The sequence below is a fragment of the Antrostomus carolinensis genome, unplaced genomic scaffold (assembly GCF_000700745.2).
Source record: "Antrostomus carolinensis isolate BGI_N321 unplaced genomic scaffold, ASM70074v2 scaffold612, whole genome shotgun sequence".
Taxonomy (NCBI): Eukaryota; Metazoa; Chordata; class Aves; order Caprimulgiformes; family Caprimulgidae; genus Antrostomus; species Antrostomus carolinensis.
Window position 1 is genome coordinate 89,564 of NW_010297350.1, and position 23,077 is coordinate 112,640.

General features: G+C 35.6%; 1 protein-coding gene across 1 annotated transcript in view; it reads right to left on the reverse strand.

Moving 5' to 3' along the window:
- Window positions 1–23,077, reverse strand: part of NEBL (nebulette) — a gene marked incomplete at its 5' end in the record, with an annotated part of 77,372 nt that overhangs the window by 23,327 nt on the left and 30,968 nt on the right. The window contains 11 exons of the mRNA XM_010162064.1: window positions 2,351–2,479; window positions 3,458–3,550; window positions 7,455–7,626; window positions 8,661–8,765; window positions 10,983–11,075; window positions 13,056–13,139; window positions 13,527–13,619; window positions 18,609–18,701; window positions 21,815–21,919; window positions 22,436–22,546; window positions 22,815–22,925. Coding sequence (XP_010160366.1) covers window positions 2,351–2,479; window positions 3,458–3,550; window positions 7,455–7,626; window positions 8,661–8,765; window positions 10,983–11,075; window positions 13,056–13,139; window positions 13,527–13,619; window positions 18,609–18,701; window positions 21,815–21,919; window positions 22,436–22,546; window positions 22,815–22,925 — 1,189 coding nt within the window. The remainder of the gene's footprint in view (window positions 1–2,350; window positions 2,480–3,457; window positions 3,551–7,454; window positions 7,627–8,660; window positions 8,766–10,982; window positions 11,076–13,055; window positions 13,140–13,526; window positions 13,620–18,608; window positions 18,702–21,814; window positions 21,920–22,435; window positions 22,547–22,814; window positions 22,926–23,077) is intronic.

Below are 23,077 nucleotides of genomic sequence, written 5' to 3' on the forward strand. Positions count from 1 at the left end.
CTCAACCACATCATCTAAAATAATAGTCTGGGAATCAAATAGGAAGAAGGAATTCAGTGAACAACATTAGTAGCCTCCCTGTGATGTTGTTACTTAAACTCCCCAAAGACAAGAGAGTTATTTAGATATGAATAAGCCTTTAAGATTTGGTATGAAGTCAGGGACCCAGCTAAGGGCTGGGAGAGGTGCTTAAGGAACAATTCCAACAGTAGTGGCAGTGGAAGACTTGAATTGTGGGTCAAATATCAGTAAAGGTACCTAGAATAAATTAGCTATTGAACTACACAGAAATACCTGAAAGATGACGAGACAAGGCCAAAGACACTTAGAGGCTGTAAAACGGGTCATACATCTCCAACTGTCTTTCACGTTGGCATATCATCAGATTGAAAAATTGCCAGTGAGAAACACTTCTAGATGTAAAAGTACAAACTCCGTAAGAAACAGCCATGAAATCTACGAAAAATTGATTTGGTTCTCATTTACTGTGGTATGTCACAAGAGGCAGGTATAAAGGTCAAGGGCAAACTCATCTTGTGGCTATGTGCTAAACATATTGGATGGGATGCTGCCATGAAAAAGGTTGGTATTTTTGACCAAAGATGCTATCTTCTGCTGGGTTTTGTTTTTTTTTTCTGAGTATGTTCATAGAAATGGCATTACCTTGTAATTCATTAGGATTACGTCAAATTACTTAGCTTTGGCATTTATTTCTCCCTTGCAATGGAAACTGTCTGCAAGTGCTCAACCCTGGCTATCCAGCTGGGTCAAAAACGGAAACAATATCTTGCTAAAATATGTTGATATTGGCAAGGATCTATTCAATGTATCGCCACAATAATAAATTTAAATAGAGACACAAAAAGCAAGCTTGCTAGTGCCAAAACAACCGGCAAAATAAAGCTCATTTCATATTCTCAATATGGCAAGTAATAAAAAATATCTGTTAACAATCAAATCAAGCTGACAAAGCCATGTTAAAATGGCTTGGAATAGAGACAAAAAAAGATCAGAACAGATACAGAGAGACAATATGCACTGGACTGTGAAGCCCACTTTCTGTCATCACAGGAAGAGAAATAAAAACCAGCATGATGTGCATTATTACTCTCATCTATTAAAAGAGTGGGGAAGATAGTTAAAATATTAAATAAAGATGGACAGACGATATAAGGAATTACAGTTCTGTCAAAGATGTGTATTTCTTTCTTTGTTCAGAGTTAGTTCTTCGGTCTGAACACTTTCTTCCTCACCCATTCTTAATTAGAGCTGCTTGTATGTATTTACACAGGGCCTAACACAACATAGACTCCCTAAACAATAGCCACTATAATAACATATTACTCTGCTGAGTGGGAGAACATAATTGAGATGCCTTAAAGTCTTCCAAAAGCATGGGTAATTCAAGGATGCCAGGTAACTAAATGGTAGCAATATCTTTCACAGTTCAAAAAAAAAAATAGTACCCCTTTGGACAAGCTTTTCAATGCACCATCTTCCACAACTGAGAAGTGGAAATCACTATTTATTTTTTTTTTAAATACACATTTAGAATGCAATGTTTCTGAGCATTACAACTCACTAGTCAAGTCTAGTACACACTGTAACACCACTAGGGTGACTAGACCCTTACTGATCATTTTCATCAATTTTGTTTTAATCTATGGCATCAAACAGATACAAGATATGCTTTTGTACCTGGGCATGTAGGTTCATCAAAGTATTCTAATATTAATCCATGTTAAACAATACCAGACTATATAAGCTTCCCAGCTGAATATTAACCCTGGTTCCCAAACTCCTGAAAGTGTAAGAAAACTTCCATATGTGAGAAAGTTGTCAGCTGATACTCTTCTTTTTTGTAGGATGGAAACAGATAGCCACAAGCACATGCACAGTTTAATACGGGAAGAAGTACTTCAGTCACTAAATTATTATTATATGCTTCATTTGCCCATTGAAAAGTGCAAGGTAAATTCTTTTTCTTTTTTTTTTTTAGTTTTATTTTTTAAGTTACATTGTGTCTTTTGAGAGAAATAAAAAACAGATTTGTGTTCATTTTGCAAAAACACAACACACCTTTTCTTAAGGACTGTAGATGGGAGTTAGCAAGGCTTTCAGACTGACAGCGTTACCAAAATGGTGAAAGAAAGTATGTGATAAAGAAATATGGCATGCAAGAAACTGCAATCTTGAGATTTTGCTTTGCTTCCTTAACTAATCAGGCAATAGCTTACATAGTTTCCAATGACTTGTGACTATACAAGGATACGGAGTTAATACAGGCCTGTGAGGTCTCAACACACTGTGACAGTGTAATTAGTGAAAAAAAGGTGGGAATAAGGGGTACCTCCTTCATCAGATGGCCTTGTTACCTCACTGCAGTAAGAAAAGGTAGGGTTCGTGTCAGAGCCATCTGATTTATAATCTCCCAAACTGGTAGAATGTAAATACTGCTTACTGTAACGGCTTGCTCTTTCTACAAGGTAGAAAGAAAGAATAACACAGTAACTAGATAACAGAAGTGCAAAGATGAGCAACAACAAAAACCCCAACACTGCTAACATTGATATTCATACGCTGATGGCATTAAAATTAGAGAAAAGTGAATTGTTCACAATTGTAACCATTTTGAAAACCGTTAGTTGAAAAGGTTGCTTCAAAATCAGAGACAACAAAACTCATTCTCTGCTTTAAAAGAATGTCAGAAATGGAAGGTTAGATTGAGATACTGGGGAAAAAAGGGATCAAGATGAAGCATATGAATATTTCCAGTGGAAAATAAAAATGTTCCTTCATCCAAGCATGCATACGAGTGCATGTGGAAATACTGCTGTACGACATTCAAAAGAATATTTAAAGTTTCACTATTAGTAGCAAAGAAAATGCATGCACAAAATTAAACATTCAAAATAAACACTCTGGGGGTGAAAAAAATCCAAAAACTTGTACAGCCAAAACATTGCTGCCTATTATTACATTATCTTCTCTCCTTTTCCATCTACCTTTAAATTACGAACACAGTGGAGTTGCAAACAATAGGACAAGGCGTAATACCATGTGCCATATAAGCAAAATGTGCATAGAAAAGAAATAAATTTCATAAACAGGCCACCTTCCATATCTCTGAAATCTTAATAAGGTCCAGCTATTTGAAAATTCTGCTTACACTGAGGACAAAGCAGGTCAATGTTTTTTAAGTGACAACTTGTAAGTGGTATGAATAGTTGTTGTTTAGGATAAGATTTCTTTCACTATTTCTTATCTGCACATGTGATTACAGCTGAAGTTCCTAAAAAACACAGCTTTTAAAATACTACACATTATATATATATATATATATATATGAAAACATACTTATAAAACATATGGCTGCCACATTGACCTGAAAATTCATTGTATCAACTTAGATTCATAAACATAAAAAGCTTGGGAAATGTCAGGATATAAGCAATACCAGAAAGCATATGCAGACTCCTAGACTGAATATTGTCCTCCAGAGGATCAATGTCGAAGATGGAGCCAGGATCTGTGCGCCAAACTTTAAGATCTTTTCCCAAAGCACAGAAATTATAAGACAGACAAACAACAAAGGAAGTAAAAGCATGAAAGGAATGAGTTTTAACAATCAGCAACTAATTTCCTTCATCTAGAAATTAACCAAAACATCTAGATATTCACCTGAAAGGACTGGAAAGCATTTATTTCCTGCTTAAAATAACTTAGTGCATTCATTTTAAGTATTTATGTTATTTTAACGAGACATTTTATCGCAACTTTTGTTTCCCTTTTCTAAATATGACCATAGTATTTTCTTAAGTCTAGATAAATTGAAACAAGTTAAATATCCCATACCAAAGCTCTTTTCCACTAGCAGAAACAAAATCATCAAAGCTACAAGATTATTTCCCTAGTCCACCAGCAGCATCCTTACTCCACTGAGATGCTGCAGTATATATACAGTTGGCAATATACATCTCTACAGCTGACAGGCCTTCCTTTGCATACAGAAGAGATCAAGTCAGGCTAATAAGTAGAATCAGGGGCATGGTTCATCTTATCCAAAATAAATTTCCGTAAGTTGCTCAATTCTTATAAGCTCAAAAGTATCTTCCTTAATTAATACAAAAAAATGTACAAGGGTGACAAATTCTGCTGTAGAAATCTATATTGCAGACATCTACAGTTGAGTAAAATTACATCCACTCTTGATCTTAACTAATAATTCCCTTTGTCTTCCAGATATCTAAATTCTCTGGGACACAGACTTACTGTTGATCCACTACACCACTATCTAAAAATATTTTTTGAATTCAGTGTATATATTCAATGGCAGTAGTAATCACAAGATCTTCAGCTTTAACTCATACAAGTAAGTTATTAATATCTCTGAATTCACGTCTTAATTGGATATTGAAAAAAAAAAGAATCCGCAAGAAATAACCAATTTCATATCTGAGTTGAAGTTATAATCACAGCAGAAAACTGAATACAGGGTCAACCATGTTTTTAATAAACTTTTCACAGATAATTACAGTGTTGTACAAATTAAGAGGAGGCTTATAAGAAATGCAGAAGTAGCTACGGTGTCAATTATTGATCTACTCACATCAATCTAATATATACAACTTGTATCTGGTATGTCTAAAAGTATAATAATCATTTAGTCTCTCCAAACCAGTTTAAAATAAAACCTCGATGTAAAGTACAATCAGTTAAAGCACAAATCTACCAGATCACACCATTTTACTAATGGTTTGCTTCTTGGGCAGATCTGTCTGCAAGATTTACTCAATGCACTGTAAGCAGGAAAAATAACTGTCTTCCCAACTTGGTCCTTTTGCTAGTTTGAGTGGTACCAAGCTAAATAATGGGTTGGGGACCCCAAATATGTCATGTTTCAAATGATTAACAGCCTAGATGCAATGGAAATAACAGACAGACCTAATAAAACAAATCCCATGGCTTTAGAACACATTAAATGTACATACATTATGTGTTATCTACTGCAACTCCCATAAGGTGAGGCACAGTGCTAACTCTCTCTTGACAAGATGAATAAAAGCTAATGTAAAATCTTTTGATAAACTAGGCGTTAGTCCTAACACTGATAAATTATGTAACTACATAAATCACTGGCATGGCCCAGGCATGAGTGGTGGGGGAACTGGTGAATGCCCCAGTTCTGTTTGATCATGCCTCAGTAAAGAACAAATATAATAAGCCCTGCAGAAAATGACTCGGGGGTACTGGTGGGTGAAAAGTTGGACATGAGCTGGCAATGTGTGCTTGCTGGCCAAAAGGCCAACCGTATCCTGGGCTGTATCAAAAGAAGTATGGCCAGCTGGTCAAGGGAGGTGATTCTCCCCCTCTACTCTGCTATGCTGAGACCTTCCCTGGAGTATTGTGTCCAGCTCTGGAGCCCTCAGCACAGGAAAGACATGGATCTGTTGGAGTGGGTCCATAGGAGGACCACAAAATGATCAGAGGGATGGAACATCTCTCCTAGGAAGAAAGGCTGAGAGATTTGGAGTTGTTCAGCCTGGAGAAGAGAAGGCTCCAGGGAGACCTTGTAGCAGCCTTTCAGTACTTAAAGGGGGCTTCTAGGAAAGACAGGGCCAAACTTTTTAGCAGGCATTGTAGGAATAGGACAATGGGTAATGGTTTTAAACTAAACAAGGTTAGATTCAAACTACATATAAGGAATACATTTTTTACAATGAGGGTGGTGAAACACTGGAAGAGGTTGCCCAGAGAGGTGGTAAAAACCCCATCTCTGGAAACATTCAAGGTCAGGCTGGACAGGGCTCTGAGCAATATGATCTAGTTGAAGGTGTCCCTGCTTACTGCAGGGGGGTTGGACTAGATGACCTTTAAAGGCCTCTTCCAACCCAAACTATCTTATGATCATAAGCACAGCTTAATGGCAGCATCAGTGCAGCAGCCATTGATTTGTATTGATTTTATCCAACTCTGAAATCTGAAATAACATACATAGTATCAGAATCTTGGCTATTTATAGACCAATCAATTTTAACTTCCTGGTAACTTTTGCCAACTTAAAATATCCTTATACTCACGTGACAATCATGGAGCCACTTTAGCGACATATCCAAAGCTCAGTTAGATTAATTTATCTTGATAGATTTAGAATGGCTTTAGCATGGTTCAAACTAGCACCTATTTTCCAAAGCAGAGGCATCAATTTTACCAATGAGGCATTTGAAAAAGTTGTTACAGCTTCACTAATATTTTAAAAACCAAACAGATAGACTCTAATGCAGAGGTAAGTTTCCTAACTGGCTGAACAATTATCAGCTAGGAAAAAACTCATAGTTGTTTTTTTCAGTCTATGATTTTTTTTTTTCTCACTGCCAAGGACATTCCATGAGCAGGGAGCTCATTGCTTCTTTTTAAACAAGCAGATATTATAATTGCAGTTCACTCTGAAAAAGCCTTAGCTGAAATATAACTGGATATTAAGCTCACAGGTTTGTCATGGCCTATTTCCTTTAAATAGTTGCACTATTTTTGCTATTTGGAAGGCATGAGGAGTTAAGAATTCCTGTGTGTTTTGACACTGGAAGATTTTAAGGTGATAAACAGTACTAATGTTTCAGCTACTTACAGCTCAAGGATTTATCTCAGGGATGTTCTTAATCCTGATCTGTTTGTGCTAACAAGCCTTCAGTTACTGAACAAAGGATTGCACTCCTGATTCTTACATAGGGCTACAGCACACGTGCAATGCAGTACAGAGTAGGAGGTTTGAAGTGTGCACTAAATGGTCTATTGCAAACTGTATATTAAACTGTGATTTTGCTTAGGATCTTTTCTCTCTCTCTTTGGCTGCACCACCTCTAGCTACAGAAGTGAGTTCAAGTGGTTGGGTCTTGACAGACAATGAATTTCTGAAGAAGTTGTTGCCCTAGATCCACAATCTGTGACCCTCTGAGACGTGCATGGCATATCAGAGATCTAATGAGTTACTGATGAATTACAGCTTGAGATATTTTGAAAGCTGTGTGAAATTCCACAACAAGAGGTAAATGGAGCATGTGCAACTCGGGAGAAATTGCTGACTGACAGAAGGGGATGGTCTGCAACATTTAAACACTGAAATCTTAGAGAATCATAGCTTTAATCATCTCTCTTCTGTGCAAAATTGCAGATATTTTGGTCTTTCCTGAAGAGTCAAAATTCGAACTTAAAGTAATAGCAATGAGTATCCATATTTAAAAAAAAACTACAGAGCAAATCACATCGTATCTCCTATTAATTCCCATTATTACTTCACTAGAAGCTGGCATTGAACCAGTAGTTCAAGACAAGTTTCATATTGAGAAAAGAGTGAAAATTAAATCTGGGAGTATTTTTCCTATAATGGAGAACAGCAGCAGAGGCTTTCATCTTCCCCACAGTGTTTTCAATAGCAACAGTATTTAACAACTTACCAACAATTATCCCAGGTCTTCTATCCATTTCAACAATATGTGGATGCACACCTTTATATGCTGCATCACTCACAATTTGGGTGTTTTTCCGCACCCGCTCTGTTACAGGATCATCTACCACTGGGGTGAAGCCTCTGCCCTTTGTCTTCTCAAAATCTTCATGGTATTTTACCTAGGAAAACAAAAAGAATTACATTTTTCCTCAAGCTGGAATTGACAGCAAATAATTATTCTATGCAAGAATGCATACATGTCTGTTTTATGACACGCTTATATTCATTGGTTTTTGCACCATAGTAGAATTGTTACATATACGAGACAGGTTGGCTGGCTGTCTCTAAATGGATCTCCCTAACTTGATTTTCTGATATTTTATTATCATTTTTGCAGTTGTTTTCCAGTGCCACTGAATTAGGCATTAACTCAAGCAGCAAAGCATCATCTTAACAGTCACACAGAACAGAAAAAGCTGTCAGGAGGTCATCTGGGCCATTCCCTTCTTCTCTAAGATAGGATGGCTCTCTACTGATGTAGACAACTACATCTGTCAATAAAAAATGTTCCAACGGTAAATAGTCCTGAAGTATTTCCATTCACTGAGAATTTTGATATATGCACAGTTTTGTACAAAATGTACTTTTTTGCTCTTTTGTTTTATCATACGCCAATTGGCTTTAAACGTAGGTTTTTAGAAAGAATTAGGATGTTATATAATCAAGTGTTGGAACAAAACCAGTATTAGTAAGAGTTATAAAGTAGTACCCCTGATTATGCATATTTATTTTTTTAAACAGTCTTAATCATCAAGGAATTAAATTGACAAACACTCTCACACAAGCAAATGCACACGAAACAACTCATTCCAAGAACAAAAGTCACACAGAAACCAGGAACATGCACAGGCACAAGGTGAAGTGTGTCACCTAATCCAGTCAAACTGTATGATGCTCAAATGAAGTGTGTACTTTTTTAAAGAAAAAAAAAGAGCAGACATTTAACTGTTAGAAAACTGTTTATTAGTATTTTGAAAATGTTCATTACAGTCATATGCAGTTAGCAAACACTCCCTCAACAGGCATAAGAAGAAAATACTCCTTCCATACTTGAGCAGAGTTTCATTAGTTACCTATATTAATGGAAGGCAAAATCCAGTAGAAGTCGTGCCATTCCTTAGTATTCTCTAGTTAAAGGAAGAAAGTACCCTACCATTGAGATGTTGTTTTGTGTTTCTTTGACATGCCTTAGCTCAGGTGTGTCTAGAAGCACACTACGTCTACCCTTCATCTGCCTCTGATCACTGCTGTACTTCACCTGCAAAACAGCAACAACAGCACACGTTTTTGTTTACAGTAGAAAAGATGGTGAGAAACACACCATGCAATGGTATCCTTTCCAAATCACAACACCCAACGTTTTTCTTGTTTCTTTCTTTACACTCATCTTCTAATGACTTATTTCAGAGGGAGGATACAGATGAGCTAATATATTGGTAAGGCCAAAGGGCATGATTATTCTATTAATCACTTACTCAAAAAAATGGTATTTACCTGAAAGCTGAAACTCTTGACTGTTTAAATGGCATAAGTGAAATAATTCATTTATTAACTGAAAAATAAGATAAATAATAAGAAAACACCATTGTGATGTGGATATCTTTAAAACATGTTTGTACGGTTGATGATAAGCTACCTTCTTATTGTGCGGGCAGACCTAGATTCTGTCCTTAGTTTGTTTCCAGGTTGGGATTAGTGTGAGAACCACTGGGTCCCCAGGGAATTCAACTCTTAGAAGTAGATTAGTCTTGTGGCAACCTTCTTACTCCTGTTTGGTAGCTAGTCCTTGCTAGCAGCACAAAAGCAATATGTCTGGGACAAATCTGAATATGCTGTTTTCAAAGAGAACATTGGGCTCTGTGTTTGTGCATCAGTAAGTACAAAACCTCCTATGTCACATTTCTCCTAATTAGCTTCTTTTGTGGTATTTTATAGACTTGTAAAGATGCAAGGTTAATTATCTGTTAAAAAAAAAAAAAGGGCAAAACCCCCCCACACACACTCAAAATTCTAGAACAGTAAAAATATTTGGTCCTTGTTGTTGGTTATAGAATGAGTACTCTTATACTGAAGTTTCTTCTGGCTGGTTGAATTCTTCTACTAATGGACTCTTAGCTCCTGTATTGCATTGTATCCTGTATACTGAGTGTTAGTAAATATTTTAAATTTACCTATACATTCACACTCAAAGTATTACCTCTCAAATCAGTTGTGCAAATCTATTTCAACATGCATTTCTGATGAGAGAAAACAAGTATTGAAATTGTCTAACCCTCTTTAAAATTACATATTACCTAAGCACAACACACCTATGAAAATATGAGTCTTGATGTCTATGTTTCATAGGTAAGTTTGAAGTAATGTACAGAGAAACAGAAATATATGGTACTGCATATTCTTCAAATCCTTCTTAATTAAACAATAAGTTTTCTTAGCAAGTATATTCAGCTACATATGCTTTTGAATACAAGGCATTTTCTGGACAGAATAATTACAGCCAGCCTAGTTTGGTTTTCATCTGCTGCCCATTAACATAGAAAAGTATTTATCTCTGTAAATCTTGAGAAACAAAGTGAAGGAGTCACTAGGAAAAAAAAAAAAAAAAGCTTAATTTTCAGAAATAAAAAAAAAATATTTAAAGTCTAGAACTGCTGGGAAGTTTCCCTCTTATTTTTAACTATGCACCTGAAGACTAATTGACTTTGGTAAATATGTATGAGCATTTTAAGAATGTACTTAAGACATATGTAGTTACAAGGTCAGATTCTGTTCCTTTGTCCTTAGACAAATCCTCTGACAAATCCAACCTACTTTACTTTCCCTCTTACACTCAGTTCAGACTTCCTCCTTGCTTCTTATTAGAACTGTCTGCTGCTTTTTAGACCACTGTAATGGCGATTTAAAGGGGGGGGGGGGGAGGGGGGGGGGGGGGGGGGGGGGGAAGTAAGTACCATAAAAGTCAAGAAAATACAGTATTTTACTCTTTAGTAATAAGATCAGTTTTAGGATTCCTCAGCTCTACACAGGTGGCATGTTGCAGAGTAGAAGGATGACTATAAGCTTCCATGCTTTGAATCATAAAAAAAAAAAAAAAAAAAAAAAAAAAAAAAAGAAATTTGCACTAAATTTCCTTTGTTCTTTATTGCAATTTACTTCTGCAGTCTAGCAACTAAAATTTGGTAACAAGAGACAAAGATTCTTGAAAGAATGACTGACCTCTACTGACTCCCTCCTTGAAAAATACTAGTGTCAACACAACCATTTACCTTTTTTGCAAGAATAACCAGGCAAGTCTGAATATTTTTGTTGCCCGTAAGTGCAGTGCATGTATTCAAAGGAGAAAAAAAAAAAATCCATTCGGTAGATGATGCAGTTGGATTAATTTGACACATCAAATCTAAATGGAAAAGCGTATCCTTGTTATATTCCTTCAATGACTGAAAATCTAAATGACAAAAAGATTCTAACAACTTGCCGAGCTGATATTGTCTTGATTCTTCTTGACTCTCTCTATCTCAGGAGTGACACTCACAGCAGTAGCTTTGCCAGGCTGCTCTCTGTAGTGAACCTATTATATAACAGAATAAAATGGTACATACTGTTTCAGCTAAAGCAATATCACATTGTATTACATTAAAATGTATGATTTAAAAGGTCATCCAGGAAACAACTGAAAAGCTAAAATGCATTTGAAGTTTATTAAAGCTTATAAAACTTGATTTTTGAAGCATAACCTTGAATTTCTTCTGCATAGTCATCTTATTAATACATTTGTGTGGATATATACACACATGTACATCTTGACATTTACTATACTTGTCTTTGGCAGTATAGAGAAATAATTTATATTTGGAATGGGGTAAGCCACAAATAATGCAGTAAAGTCAAGCAGAGCAAATGAAAAAAACTGAATTTCAGCAATGCCCACAGTAAATGTCTATTTGTCCAGATACAGAGATTCCATAAGGATACCATCCATTTTCTAACTTTTATACTCTGTATATTCAAAGGTGATTACACAGAGGGAGTGCAATACATCAGACAAACTGCCAATTGAATCCAACTGCCTAAATTTCACCATGTGTTTATTTAAATGTACTGTAGGATCATCCCCTCTATTGCTTTTTAACAAAATACACTTGTAGCAATGATGCATTAACCAAATGTACACTCAAGGCAGGATCAGTATCTAAAGAGGATAAAGGATAGGATGTGGCATTGACAGACCAATCAGTCTAATGTTAACGCTGGCCCCAAATACTGGGAAGTCAGATATAGTACACATTTAGTAAATACTTAGAGATTCTTGCATGATTTATGAGAATCGATATTGTTTTATGTAAAATAAATGTTTCCATACAATCTTTTTTTTTAAAAAAATAAGCTCTTAGTTTTGTTTGATAAGAATAACTGTGCTGATACATAAGGCTCATAATTCTGCAGTGCACTGTGGAATTAACATATATATTGTTCAAACAATTGTTTTCCTACACAACCCAGTTTTGGTCCATCCGCATCAACATATTTCAATTGAAAAATTACCATCTTAAAAAAATTATGGTAACCTATGGAATGGATTAAACCTGCGAACTGACATTTGTAAAGATAAAATGATTATTCAAGACTTAAGGTTTCTAGAAATGTCTGAAGTTAAAGAATCTGTGCAAAGCTATTCCAGTGACCTGAAAGAGAATTTAATCTTTCCAAGGAAATCCACACAACAAAAAAATTGGTGAAAAGTAAACAATGATGTGAGTAAAACAACTACACAGACTGGCTCAAATCACTCGAGAAAACAGGTTTGATTTAACAGCCTGTATTTTAGGAGAGCTAGGTATATCAACATAAATCCAGGAATAAATAGCATACACTTAACTTAGAGGGACAGTATTCTTGAACTTTGTAACTCTAAATTAATTTGGGGAACGTGGCAGAAAACATCCCATGAAATATGGCTGCTGACAGCAGTTCCCAGTGAGGAGAATGGCTCCTCTCTCAAAGATGCATTAACACAGTACAACTTCAGCAATGCAGAAAGGCAGGAGCATGCTTCAAAAGCCCTTACCTTCTTACTTATACTCCTGCAAACAGTATGACCTTCTAATGGTTATGTCAGCCATTAAATACTAAACTTTGACAGAAAGATTACTGAGGAATCAGAAGCTGCCAAGTAAGAGAGCTGGAGCTTGAGTACAACTGTAGTCAATTTTTTTACAAAGTGAAAAAGTAAAAAAAAAAAAAAGCTGGAAAAGGATATTCTGTTAAAAAATAATTCATTCAAGATTTCCAGTAAATATCCAAGACAGAAACATTTCAAAACATTGCAGCCATTTTTTCAATTGAATAGGTGATGTTTCACATGCCATTTCCCAAACCAAGCAATGGCTTTCCACAATTGCTTCCTAAAAGAGAGTGTTCAAGTAACTGCATTACTGGGCCAGCATCTAACTAGAGAAAAGTCACAGCTTCTACAGGCAGAACCTGGTACTCATCCTCTGCACCCAAAAATTATACAAAAGATTAAACTAGAGCAACTTCCCATGCTGACATTCTCTTGATTCCTCTTGACTCTTTCAATCTCAGGGGTAACACTCACAGGCGTAGCTTTGCAGAGCTGTTCTTTGTACTGAACCTAGCAAACATGGCAGAAGATATTACACAGAGACTTTTGAGTAACAGAAATATAACAATTTGTTAGACATCATTAAAGTGCACACTGCATTTGGATGGAAAATACCATTCCTCATTAAACACATCTTTCCTCATGATACTTAGTACTCACCCTCTTGCAGTTCTTCTATTTTAGACACAAACAATTGGTACAGTTCAACAGGAATATTTCACTCTTATTTATGTTAATCAAAGTGCAAGGCTAAGGAGTTATCATTTTACCATTACTTGATTACATTAGTCTTCGTGGACAAACAGGAACTAGCAGAAACACCACAGACATTGACTGAGACACAAACACATTTAATACAGCAGAGAGAAGTATGCAAGCAATGAAAATGGGGCGCACATTGCTAATATTCTTCTGGTTTTCCTTAACTCTCCTTAGTTCTGGTGGATCAGAAATAGTTGTTGCATGTTGAATTTCTTCCTTGTATTTAATCTGCACAATAAATATTACAAAATATTAGCAATTTAAAGAAGATACAGACAAGCACTAACACACAACATTTTGTAATCTCTCCCTTACACATACTTCATAGCTATACCACACCTATCAACACTATTGACCTGAAAACAAACAGTTAATATTTCATTTCTGAAACAGGCTGTTAGGGTCTCCAATGGCATCTTGTTTGATACGATGCAGCAGAGAGTGCATATAGCAAGTCTAGTATACTGAAACTCTTACAGTGGGCATATATATCACATGGGATTGTGGCTATACAGATGGACTCGATGATCTTAAAAGGTTTTTTCCAACCTGAATGATTCTATGACAATTGGAATGCTGCATATACTACTTGGAGATTTGCATCACTCTGACAATACTTTGTCTTGCTATTATATTGCTACGGAGTCTACCAGTCCATTCAGAAACCAAGTATTTCACAGATGTGTTCTTAAAAGGGTAGATGACTTCAAAGTCTCATTCAAGTTCTCTAAAAACACAGGCAGACACATCAGGGAGAATACAGACATTTGGATGGATAATGTCTTTGAAGATGCTGGCAGATATTTACTGCTGGTTTTGCCACATTTAATCTCTTCTAAACAGCAGTATGTTTGGATATGGTAGGCTCCATAATTTGAAGGATGCGAAGAATAGAATTTCTTCAGTTATTCACCATATGTACCAAAACTGGAATTCAACTTAATGAGAAAGAATTGTAAGGTTAAGGGGATGTGGCACTAAAAAGAAAAGCATCATATTTTCTGGTTTTCCATATGCTATCCAAAAGGGTCATCTTGAACAAATCTGTGCACTGTCTTTTTCTTACTGTCTGTTACTAAATACCTGTCCAGTATTCAGCACATTCAGCTTCAAATCTCTTATGTCACTGTAAAATAAACAATACTTGTAAACCATGCCATCCTTTACAGTGACATGGCATGCTTTCTTTTTCTTTACAATGGTAATAAAACAGCAAAATTCACAAAAATATTCAAAATTGTGTGTGCAGTGGTACATAATAGTTGGAAACATTTTTCATCAGCAAGACTCAAGGAAGTAAAAGTACTTTAAGAACAAGGGAACAGCATAATGAATCAATTTGCACAGTTTTATATTAATGTGGCATACAAAACTTCTGTTAGATACATTTTAAAGCTGCAAAATCGAGGACTCAAAAATCAGAAAATGATGCCATTAACTTGAATATAACCCTGGTTCTGCCCCTTGTACAAATATGCTCCACGTACAGCTTTTAATATATTTTATACTACTTCATTCTTTTCCTCTTTAAGTGCATTATAATCTTATTTATTAACAAAAGCTGTTTTTCTCAAGAGAATCTGCCTCATTCATCACACATAATCAATGACCCTTACTTAGTGAGTAGTTTGCATGCGGACCATGACTGACCATTTTTTTTTTTCTTTAACTAGTCTGAGGTCCTGCTTCAATGACAGAATTAGTGATTTCTTCAGGAAATTTTCTATGTTGCTCCTTACTAAAGCATCTGAGTTTTTCACACACAATAATTCACTAATTTTGCTGTGAAAGGAGGAAAAGGGAATTGTGACACGGAAAAGTATTATTTTTACTAGAGAGCATAGACAAGTAACAGCTAATCTGGCTACATAATTTTAAAAAACATAGGATTATACAGAACCAGCATTCAAATAAGAATTCCCGTTGAACTGCACTTTGCAAAAGGGAAAACCAGAGCAGGTTTGCCTCCATGGCAAAGTATAAAAGCGTATACCTTGGCACTGGATCACCAGGTCTATACACAGGGACTTGAATTCAGGTTCTTGTTTTTGCATATTGACTTAGTGACCTTAGCAATATTCCCTAAAGGTACCTCTCAGGGAGGCAATTTGTCATGATGTGAAAAACTATAAATGTACATTACTTCATGCACCTTCATCTTAAGCCCCTTGTGGTTTGTTTAGACTGACTGCACAAACCCATGAGAACAATCGTAGTTTGTTACCTCCATGGACACCATCATTAAAGAAAGGGAAAATATTTGACCAAGGGTACCTCAGACACATGCTGTCAGCAAGCGAGTGATGAGTCTAAACAACCTTGGGTTCTGTTTCAGCTCTTGTGGAAGGAAGCACCCACGCACAGGAGCATGTCACTCTGCCTGTCTTTCCCCACATTTACCCCTCCACTCTGTCCACGACCAAGCCCTTTTACACTTTCAGATCCTCATCCCTGTTCTCTTTTTTCCCAAATCCACTGTACCATATGTCACTTAGCAGATAATTTTTAACTCTCTTCTCCAGGACATGGTACTTCTGGAGAATGGCAAATTTCTTAACACTGACAAAACAACTTGTTTTTCTCTAAGCTCACACTTGGAAGCTGCTTTGGCTGAGATCTATAAATAAATAAATAAATAGAACCAAACCAGCTCAAAGAATGGAAAATTTCAGTCCCGACAGTTTGGGACTGGCAGAAGTAGTAAACTACTGGAAAACATGTCTTTTAAAAGAGACTATTAGGTAAGCTTAAGAATTGGCAGTGCTACTAGTCCTTAAAATGCTTCAAAATGTTTGTTGCTTGAGTTTTAATCAGGCCCCAGCTTTGTGGTGTTGACTGACATATCACAGGGGTTTCCTCATGGATTTCACACAAACAAAAACACAATTACAATCTTCTCCCAAAAACCTTCTTCCCAGTTCTGTGTCCAGCTCTGTCTGTCCCTCAGTATGAACAAGTTTTTTAAAAATCCTTAGTTATTTATAGCTTCTCAGTTCAGATTCAGTTACAGTCCATAGGTCTGATGTTTGCTCTGAAAGTTCTGTGAGATCTTCACTCCAACTATTTAGTAGGCTGCTTCTTCCAAACTAATCATCACAACAGGTAAGATGAGCTCAACCACCTTGGCTGTCACCACCTTGTGTTTTAGGATTTGAAAACAGACTGTTCCAAGCTTTCTCTCCAATATACATCATCTGGAAGAATTTGATCACCTTCAGAACATGACGCAATTGACATTTTTGCATGGTTTGGTTGTACACTGAGTGTTATTTTGGTGTGGTGTTCTGGGTGGTTTTGCATTGCAGATGTGCTTCACATTCCATAGTTTCATTTAGCACAGCAAATAGTTTTAAAGCTGTCCTAAGTCCTTCTAGTTAAATTCAAAGACATGCATAAAATCTTTAAATCTAATGGAATCAAAATTGGTGTAATTTACTCTGCCTTTGGGACTCCTGTAAATTACACAATATAATTTCCCTCTTACTGACATATAATTTAAAACTTCCTTGCACATTGCCTTTAAATTTGGCATTCTACATTTTTAATAAATATTATACAAGACCTAAGTAATCTCCAGTACGCTACATGTAATAAAATACCTTTTGTAAAATATTAACTGTACACATAGACTAGCAAGGTAATGGCCATGCTACTTACATCATACCACTAAACCACTAATGCTTTTTGTGTTTCTCTTTATATACTTTTGTTCAAATGTATTTACTAGCATTTCCCCCTCTTCACCACTGTTTAGGATTTCTAAAACAGCAAGAGCACTGCACAGTATTTTTCCATTTCACTTTCAAAGGTTTTGAGAAAAAGCATTAGAGTAAGACTACTCCTAATAAGCCTCTGTGTGTGTGTGTGTGTGTGTGAGTGTGTGACTACTCTCAAAGTTAATGTCTGTGGTAACTGGAAATCAAATAGGTAACAGGAGATTAGGGTTTTGTTTCTAGAACACCAGTACAAATCTGGCTAAAAAAAATCATAAAAGCATAATTGCACAGGGTGGGGAGAAAAAACAACAAAAAACCCAAATAACAACAACAACAAAAAACCCACCCTCAAATCAAGAAAACCTACAGCTTCCCAACCAGAAATACTATTTCAGGACTTAGGACACATGATAGCTTGCACTGAATCTTCAAATTGCACTGTGACTCAAAATGACAAGATAAAACATGATGGATGGAGCAGAGAAAAATTCCAAGGAAAGTATGAGTTTTTCAAAATTTTATGGAAATTCCCTACCCAACCTTACTTTGGTGGGAAATGCAGTATTTAACACTACTTGGTAAACAAGGAAATTCTAGCAGAATAAGTGTCCAGAGTCCCTAATTTGGATTTCAGCTAATATTTAAACACAATCTAGTTTCATGTCTCTGTGTTATTTTCAAACTTTATTTTTAAAAAAGCAGCTAATCATCAGAAAAGTAATGTCACTAACATAAAAATGGCCACGGAGGACTCCACACCAAAAATTCTTAACAAGTGACCAATTCAGCTACAAATGTTTTCTTGCTTGGCAGTAATTTTCCCACTTTTTTCCAAGTTTTGTCACATATTTATCAGAAGAGCATGTTTTACTTGTAGGAAACTCTCATCTCATTTTGATATTTTATTTTTAGTTGCCCATTAAGTGCCAAAGCCATTAGGCATCCATAGATAAACAACATCAATTCAGAAACAGACTCATGAGATCCACAGGTCAGTTTATCAGCATATAAAGAGGCACAAACCCTCCACCTTTTCACACAGCTGGAGTCTGGACATCCATTTTCCTCTTCTTAAAGCATAAACTGTACCAACCCCTAGGTAATAAATGCAGACTCTACAGGAACTTTAGAGATTTTCTTTTTTGTGATACAATATTTTTCTAAATTGCAAATTACAACTGCTGTTCAGTGTGTCATATCAGGAAATACATTTCATGTTTCTCACTCTCGAAAGACAAAACTCTTTCCTTGAATATTTAGTTCAAAGTTTTTCCTATTTTTCATAATGCTTCAGTTTGAAACTCTACCTCTGGACACAGAAGAACAATACTACAGTAGAACTCTAACTCTACTAGAAAGGACCTCTATATCCAAAATCCAGTGTAGTAGTATTTGAATGAGATGTGTGATATGAAAATGTAGAATTTTTAGTAAACAAGATGGAAAAAAAGTTCGACCACCATTTACTCACATAAGAATAATTAATGATGATAACACTTACCGAACTAATATTCTGTTGATTTTTCTTTACTCTTTCAATCTCTGGAGTCTCTTTTACAGCTGTGCCAGCTCCTACTTCCTTCTTATAAAACACCTTCATTTCCCCAAAAGAAAAAGTAATTACGAGACTGTTAGCAATGCAAGTACAATTTCTCATAAAAGGGTTGGGCAATTTTCCAAAATCCAAATTGGTCTGACTATAAATCTTGCTAAGAAAGCAAATACTTCAATTTTTCAGAAATCAGACCAATTATCAATAACTATAATAACATTCTGTTTGTTTTCAACTGTAACCCAGATAATCTATTATCATCCTTTAGACTGACCTCAAACATCTGTAAGTATTTGCAATGATAGCTTTAATTTAGAAATAATATTAAAATTTAGATCATAATCTATAAACATCTACAAATACAACTTCATGCTTGAGTAATCTCACTCATTTCAAGGTAATTGAACGTGCGTGTACATGTAAGATTTGAATTTTTTTTTAATCTTCAGATCTTAATATACTCTGAGAAATGAGCAGATATTATTAATTCTAATTTAACAAACTAGAAAATCGACATATTCATGACAAAATAACCAGAACAGCCAGACCTACAGTCCAAGTCACGCAATTTTTTGATTTCTGATTTCAAGCCAGAAAGCTGACTGCATCTAAAAATAAAGCTCGCTTCTGAAAAGATGCACATGCTGTTTATTTAATTCTCCTCTCTATTTCAACTCTTTCAGTAAAGGATAAAACGTAAAGCACATCAGTAGAATCAATCATTCAAAGTTACTGAGAGACACAGTAAATAACTGCTCCACAAATTCCAAATGTGGCTATAATTTACCTAACCATGGAGCACCAGTTCACGCTGCAAAACTCCTAAAGAAGTTTTGAATTTCAGTATTTGGTGTCACAGCTGTTGCCATTCTAGTAAGTATTTCCAGGCTGGTATTGTAAAAACAAGTCCCATCCCAGAGTTCATAAAATAAATCTTTACCATTTCGTATTTCTGCCTTTCTTGAAACCAAGATTTATTTAACTTTTTTTTTTCCTATCAATTAATCTTTTCTTGATGCATGTCTCCTAATTCCTTGAAGTCCTCTCTAACCCAGGATGACCAGTACCACCAAATATTCTAGAGGAGAGTGAATTATTTATGTCCACAACTCATTATTTTTAATATTCAGAAAACTTTAACAATTTAGAATTTTGTTTTACCATGTGAGAACAGAGACAGTTTATGAGTAAAAACTTGAAAATCCTTCTGCACCAACATATCAGTACAAGGTAGAAAGATTTACACAGTGGACTGAACTAAAATATACTTTTCTTCTCTACCAAGGAGGTCAAAAATGTTGGATCTGGAAATTTTTCTATGAAAGAGATGACTGTGCAGTAAATATCCTATTGTAACTCATCTGGCAAATGAGCTAGTGAGCTAAAAGCAGCACTGATCTTATCTGCAGAGCTAGTCACTATTTTTGTACTTTAAGGCAGGAAAATACTTGAGATGAAATTAAAAAATCAGAAGCTGATTATGGGTCATTAGTTTTTTTATATTGAGTCTGTTCCCATCTATATCTTAACTTAATAAAAAGTAACTTACCTTTATAATCTAAATTGTACAGATTGCTGAAAGATTATAACGTGGAGAAAGAAAAAATATGATAATTCAATCACAGCTCTAAACTACTTTCCTACATTTGGAGGATCCAGTTCAGAAACAGAAAAAGGATGATCACAAAATAAACCAAATTACCTCACAGACAAAATATTTGTATTTCATATTATCTAGTACCCTAACAAAGAGGATAACTGTCAGCCTTGGCACTGAAAGCTCAGACTGGCCTACAGGGCTGCAAGGGTTTCAGATGTGTCAAAGGCTTGTCAAGGCTTAATTAAGCAGTGTAAGGTTATTATGTGCCTGGTATCTAACTGTTAGAGAGTCTGCACTGCCAGACCTGCTGACCTATTTAAGGACTTCATCAAAAGCTGTCAAAGACAGGACCAGGGAGTGAAGCAGATCAGTAGAGGATAGCTTGGATCCCCTCTGTTACACAGAGTTTCGGTGTAGCATGTTAGGATGCCAGTGACATGAGAGATGGTGCTAACCACTGTCACACCAAGCGGCAGAGCACCATACAAAACCAAAAGATTACAAGAAACAAAATTGGGGCCAGCAGGCATGTCAACAGCTCTTAGAGCAATGTAGATGCTCTCATCTAAAGGGAGAAAAAAGGAGGAGGAAATGGCTGGAAGACGTTACAGGAGAAACCACCCCCTAGAGCAGCTTCAAAGATTTTTCTTTTCCTCTCCCTGCAGGCTCTTTCTTCCCTAATGAAGCCCCAGTGATATGGGACAGCTGCAGGTAAACACCTCTGAGGAAAACTAATTGACCTTTTACTCATGTGGAGTTGGAGAAGCTGAGAATATCTCTAAGCAAAAGAACCACATCTGTGTCAGACAATATTAAAATATTTAAGTAACTTATATTCCTTTCTCTCAAATAATTGGCTTTATTAGTATTACTTAGTCCGCCATAAAAAAGACACTAAGTAGATAGGCTTTGGTTCCAGAGGCTACATTTACTTCTCCTCTTCTCTATTATATTACATGCAAAGCTACAATTACAAATGGCAGAATTAATGGGCCCAAAAAGGACAGTACAAACTGGGCACATGTAGAAATCTAAGCTCATAATTTATATCTAGGGACAAACTGAAATTTAAATCTAGCATAAAATTTAAAAATATATCCAGTATAACATCAAATAATTAGAGATAGATATTTATGAAACCTGATCTGTTCTAATTTTATACCCAAACCTTGATGTTCTGTACATATGATAGGAAACAGATGAAAAATCTTATATGCACAGTAACAAGCCCTAGATTTTTTTTTGTACTTTTAAATAAAGTACTTCCTGGAGCTTGATGGAAACATAAAAAAAAAAATCTTCATTTAAAAATAACTGTGGCTTGGCAAGGTGGTACAAATGGTTTAGCAATTCAAAATAACAGTGTCACACCTAGAAACACTGGCTATTTTTTACTGAAAGAAATGAATGATACAGGTTTTGCCAGGAAAATTATGCAAATGGTTCAAAGGACATTTAATCATAAGTTCCCTACTTCATGCTGCAGCAAAAGAGCCTATTTAAACTGAAAAATATCTGAAAAGTTGCAAGCGAAAAGAGAAGCACTATTACTCACTGAACTGATGTTTTTCTGAGTATTTTTTATCCTCTCCATCTCTGGAGTGTCTGGGACAGCAGAATAGTTACAGAGCATCTTCTCTGCTTCATCTTTGTACATCTTCTGAAAAACAATTTTTAAATGTCTATTTCCTGCTTTCTTGGGCTCAGAATATCCAAACTGCAACAAAAGTTGCTTATTGCTGATAAGCATCAATGTCCTTGTACAGTATTTATTTCAAACTCTCTCCTCCATGATACCTTTATCATTCTCTATATGGGATACCTTACACTGTGCTCCACACTGAAAATATGTAATATATATATATATAAAATATTTTTTCATATGCATTATGTTTTCCCTTCACTGTCAGGATATATATAGCCTTCTCATTAGGTAATGTAAAAAAAAAAAAAAAGACCTGCAAGTAGATGTAAACAATTAAAATAAATTTACATGGCATGACAAGCCTAATTACAAATAAGAATCAGGCAGCAAGATTTTTTACTACATGTAAATTAATTTAATATGGGTGTGAAAGCCTCTACAGAGCTAGAGAAGTATTTTGAGCTATGTATGTCAAACACTCATTGTCACATAGAACTAAAACTTTGACAATAGTGTTTGAACTATGCCTACCTGGCTTGCTATTTCAGAAGCCCTTTTGACACGTTGTATTTCAGGAGTATATGGGCCAACTTGCATCCCTTTTCCTATAATTTCAGTCTCCAGATCCTTTTTATATTCTTTCTGAAGAAAAAAGAAGAAAAAAGAAAAAAAAAACATAACTAATTCTACATATATGCTATCTTCAAAGTTATTCTGATAGCACTGGTCAGGCTTTGAAATAAATTCTTCAGTTTCTTTAATTTAATTTTTTTATTGTTCACTGACTATTCCTTCTAGCCAAAGTATGTTCGAGAAGATTTTATATTTTTAATATCTCATTGTGTTTTGTGATTCTGTGATTCTGTGTTTTACTTCCAAAGTAATCTTAAGAGATTCATTCTGTACTCACCTGGCTTACAATTTCAGAAGCTTTTTTGGCTCGTTGTATATCAGGGGTATCCATGCCCACTCCCATTCCCTTTCCTTTAATTTCATTCTCCAAGTCTTTTTTGTATTCTTTCTGAAAAGAATATCATTGGAAATACTCACATGTTTGATAGCCAAATTCTTAAATTGTTCCTACTTTAATCTGCGATTCCACTGAACAGCATTCTTAAAACACCAAATAACTTTTGATTCAACAGCATTAGCTTTGTAGGATCTGTCTATGAG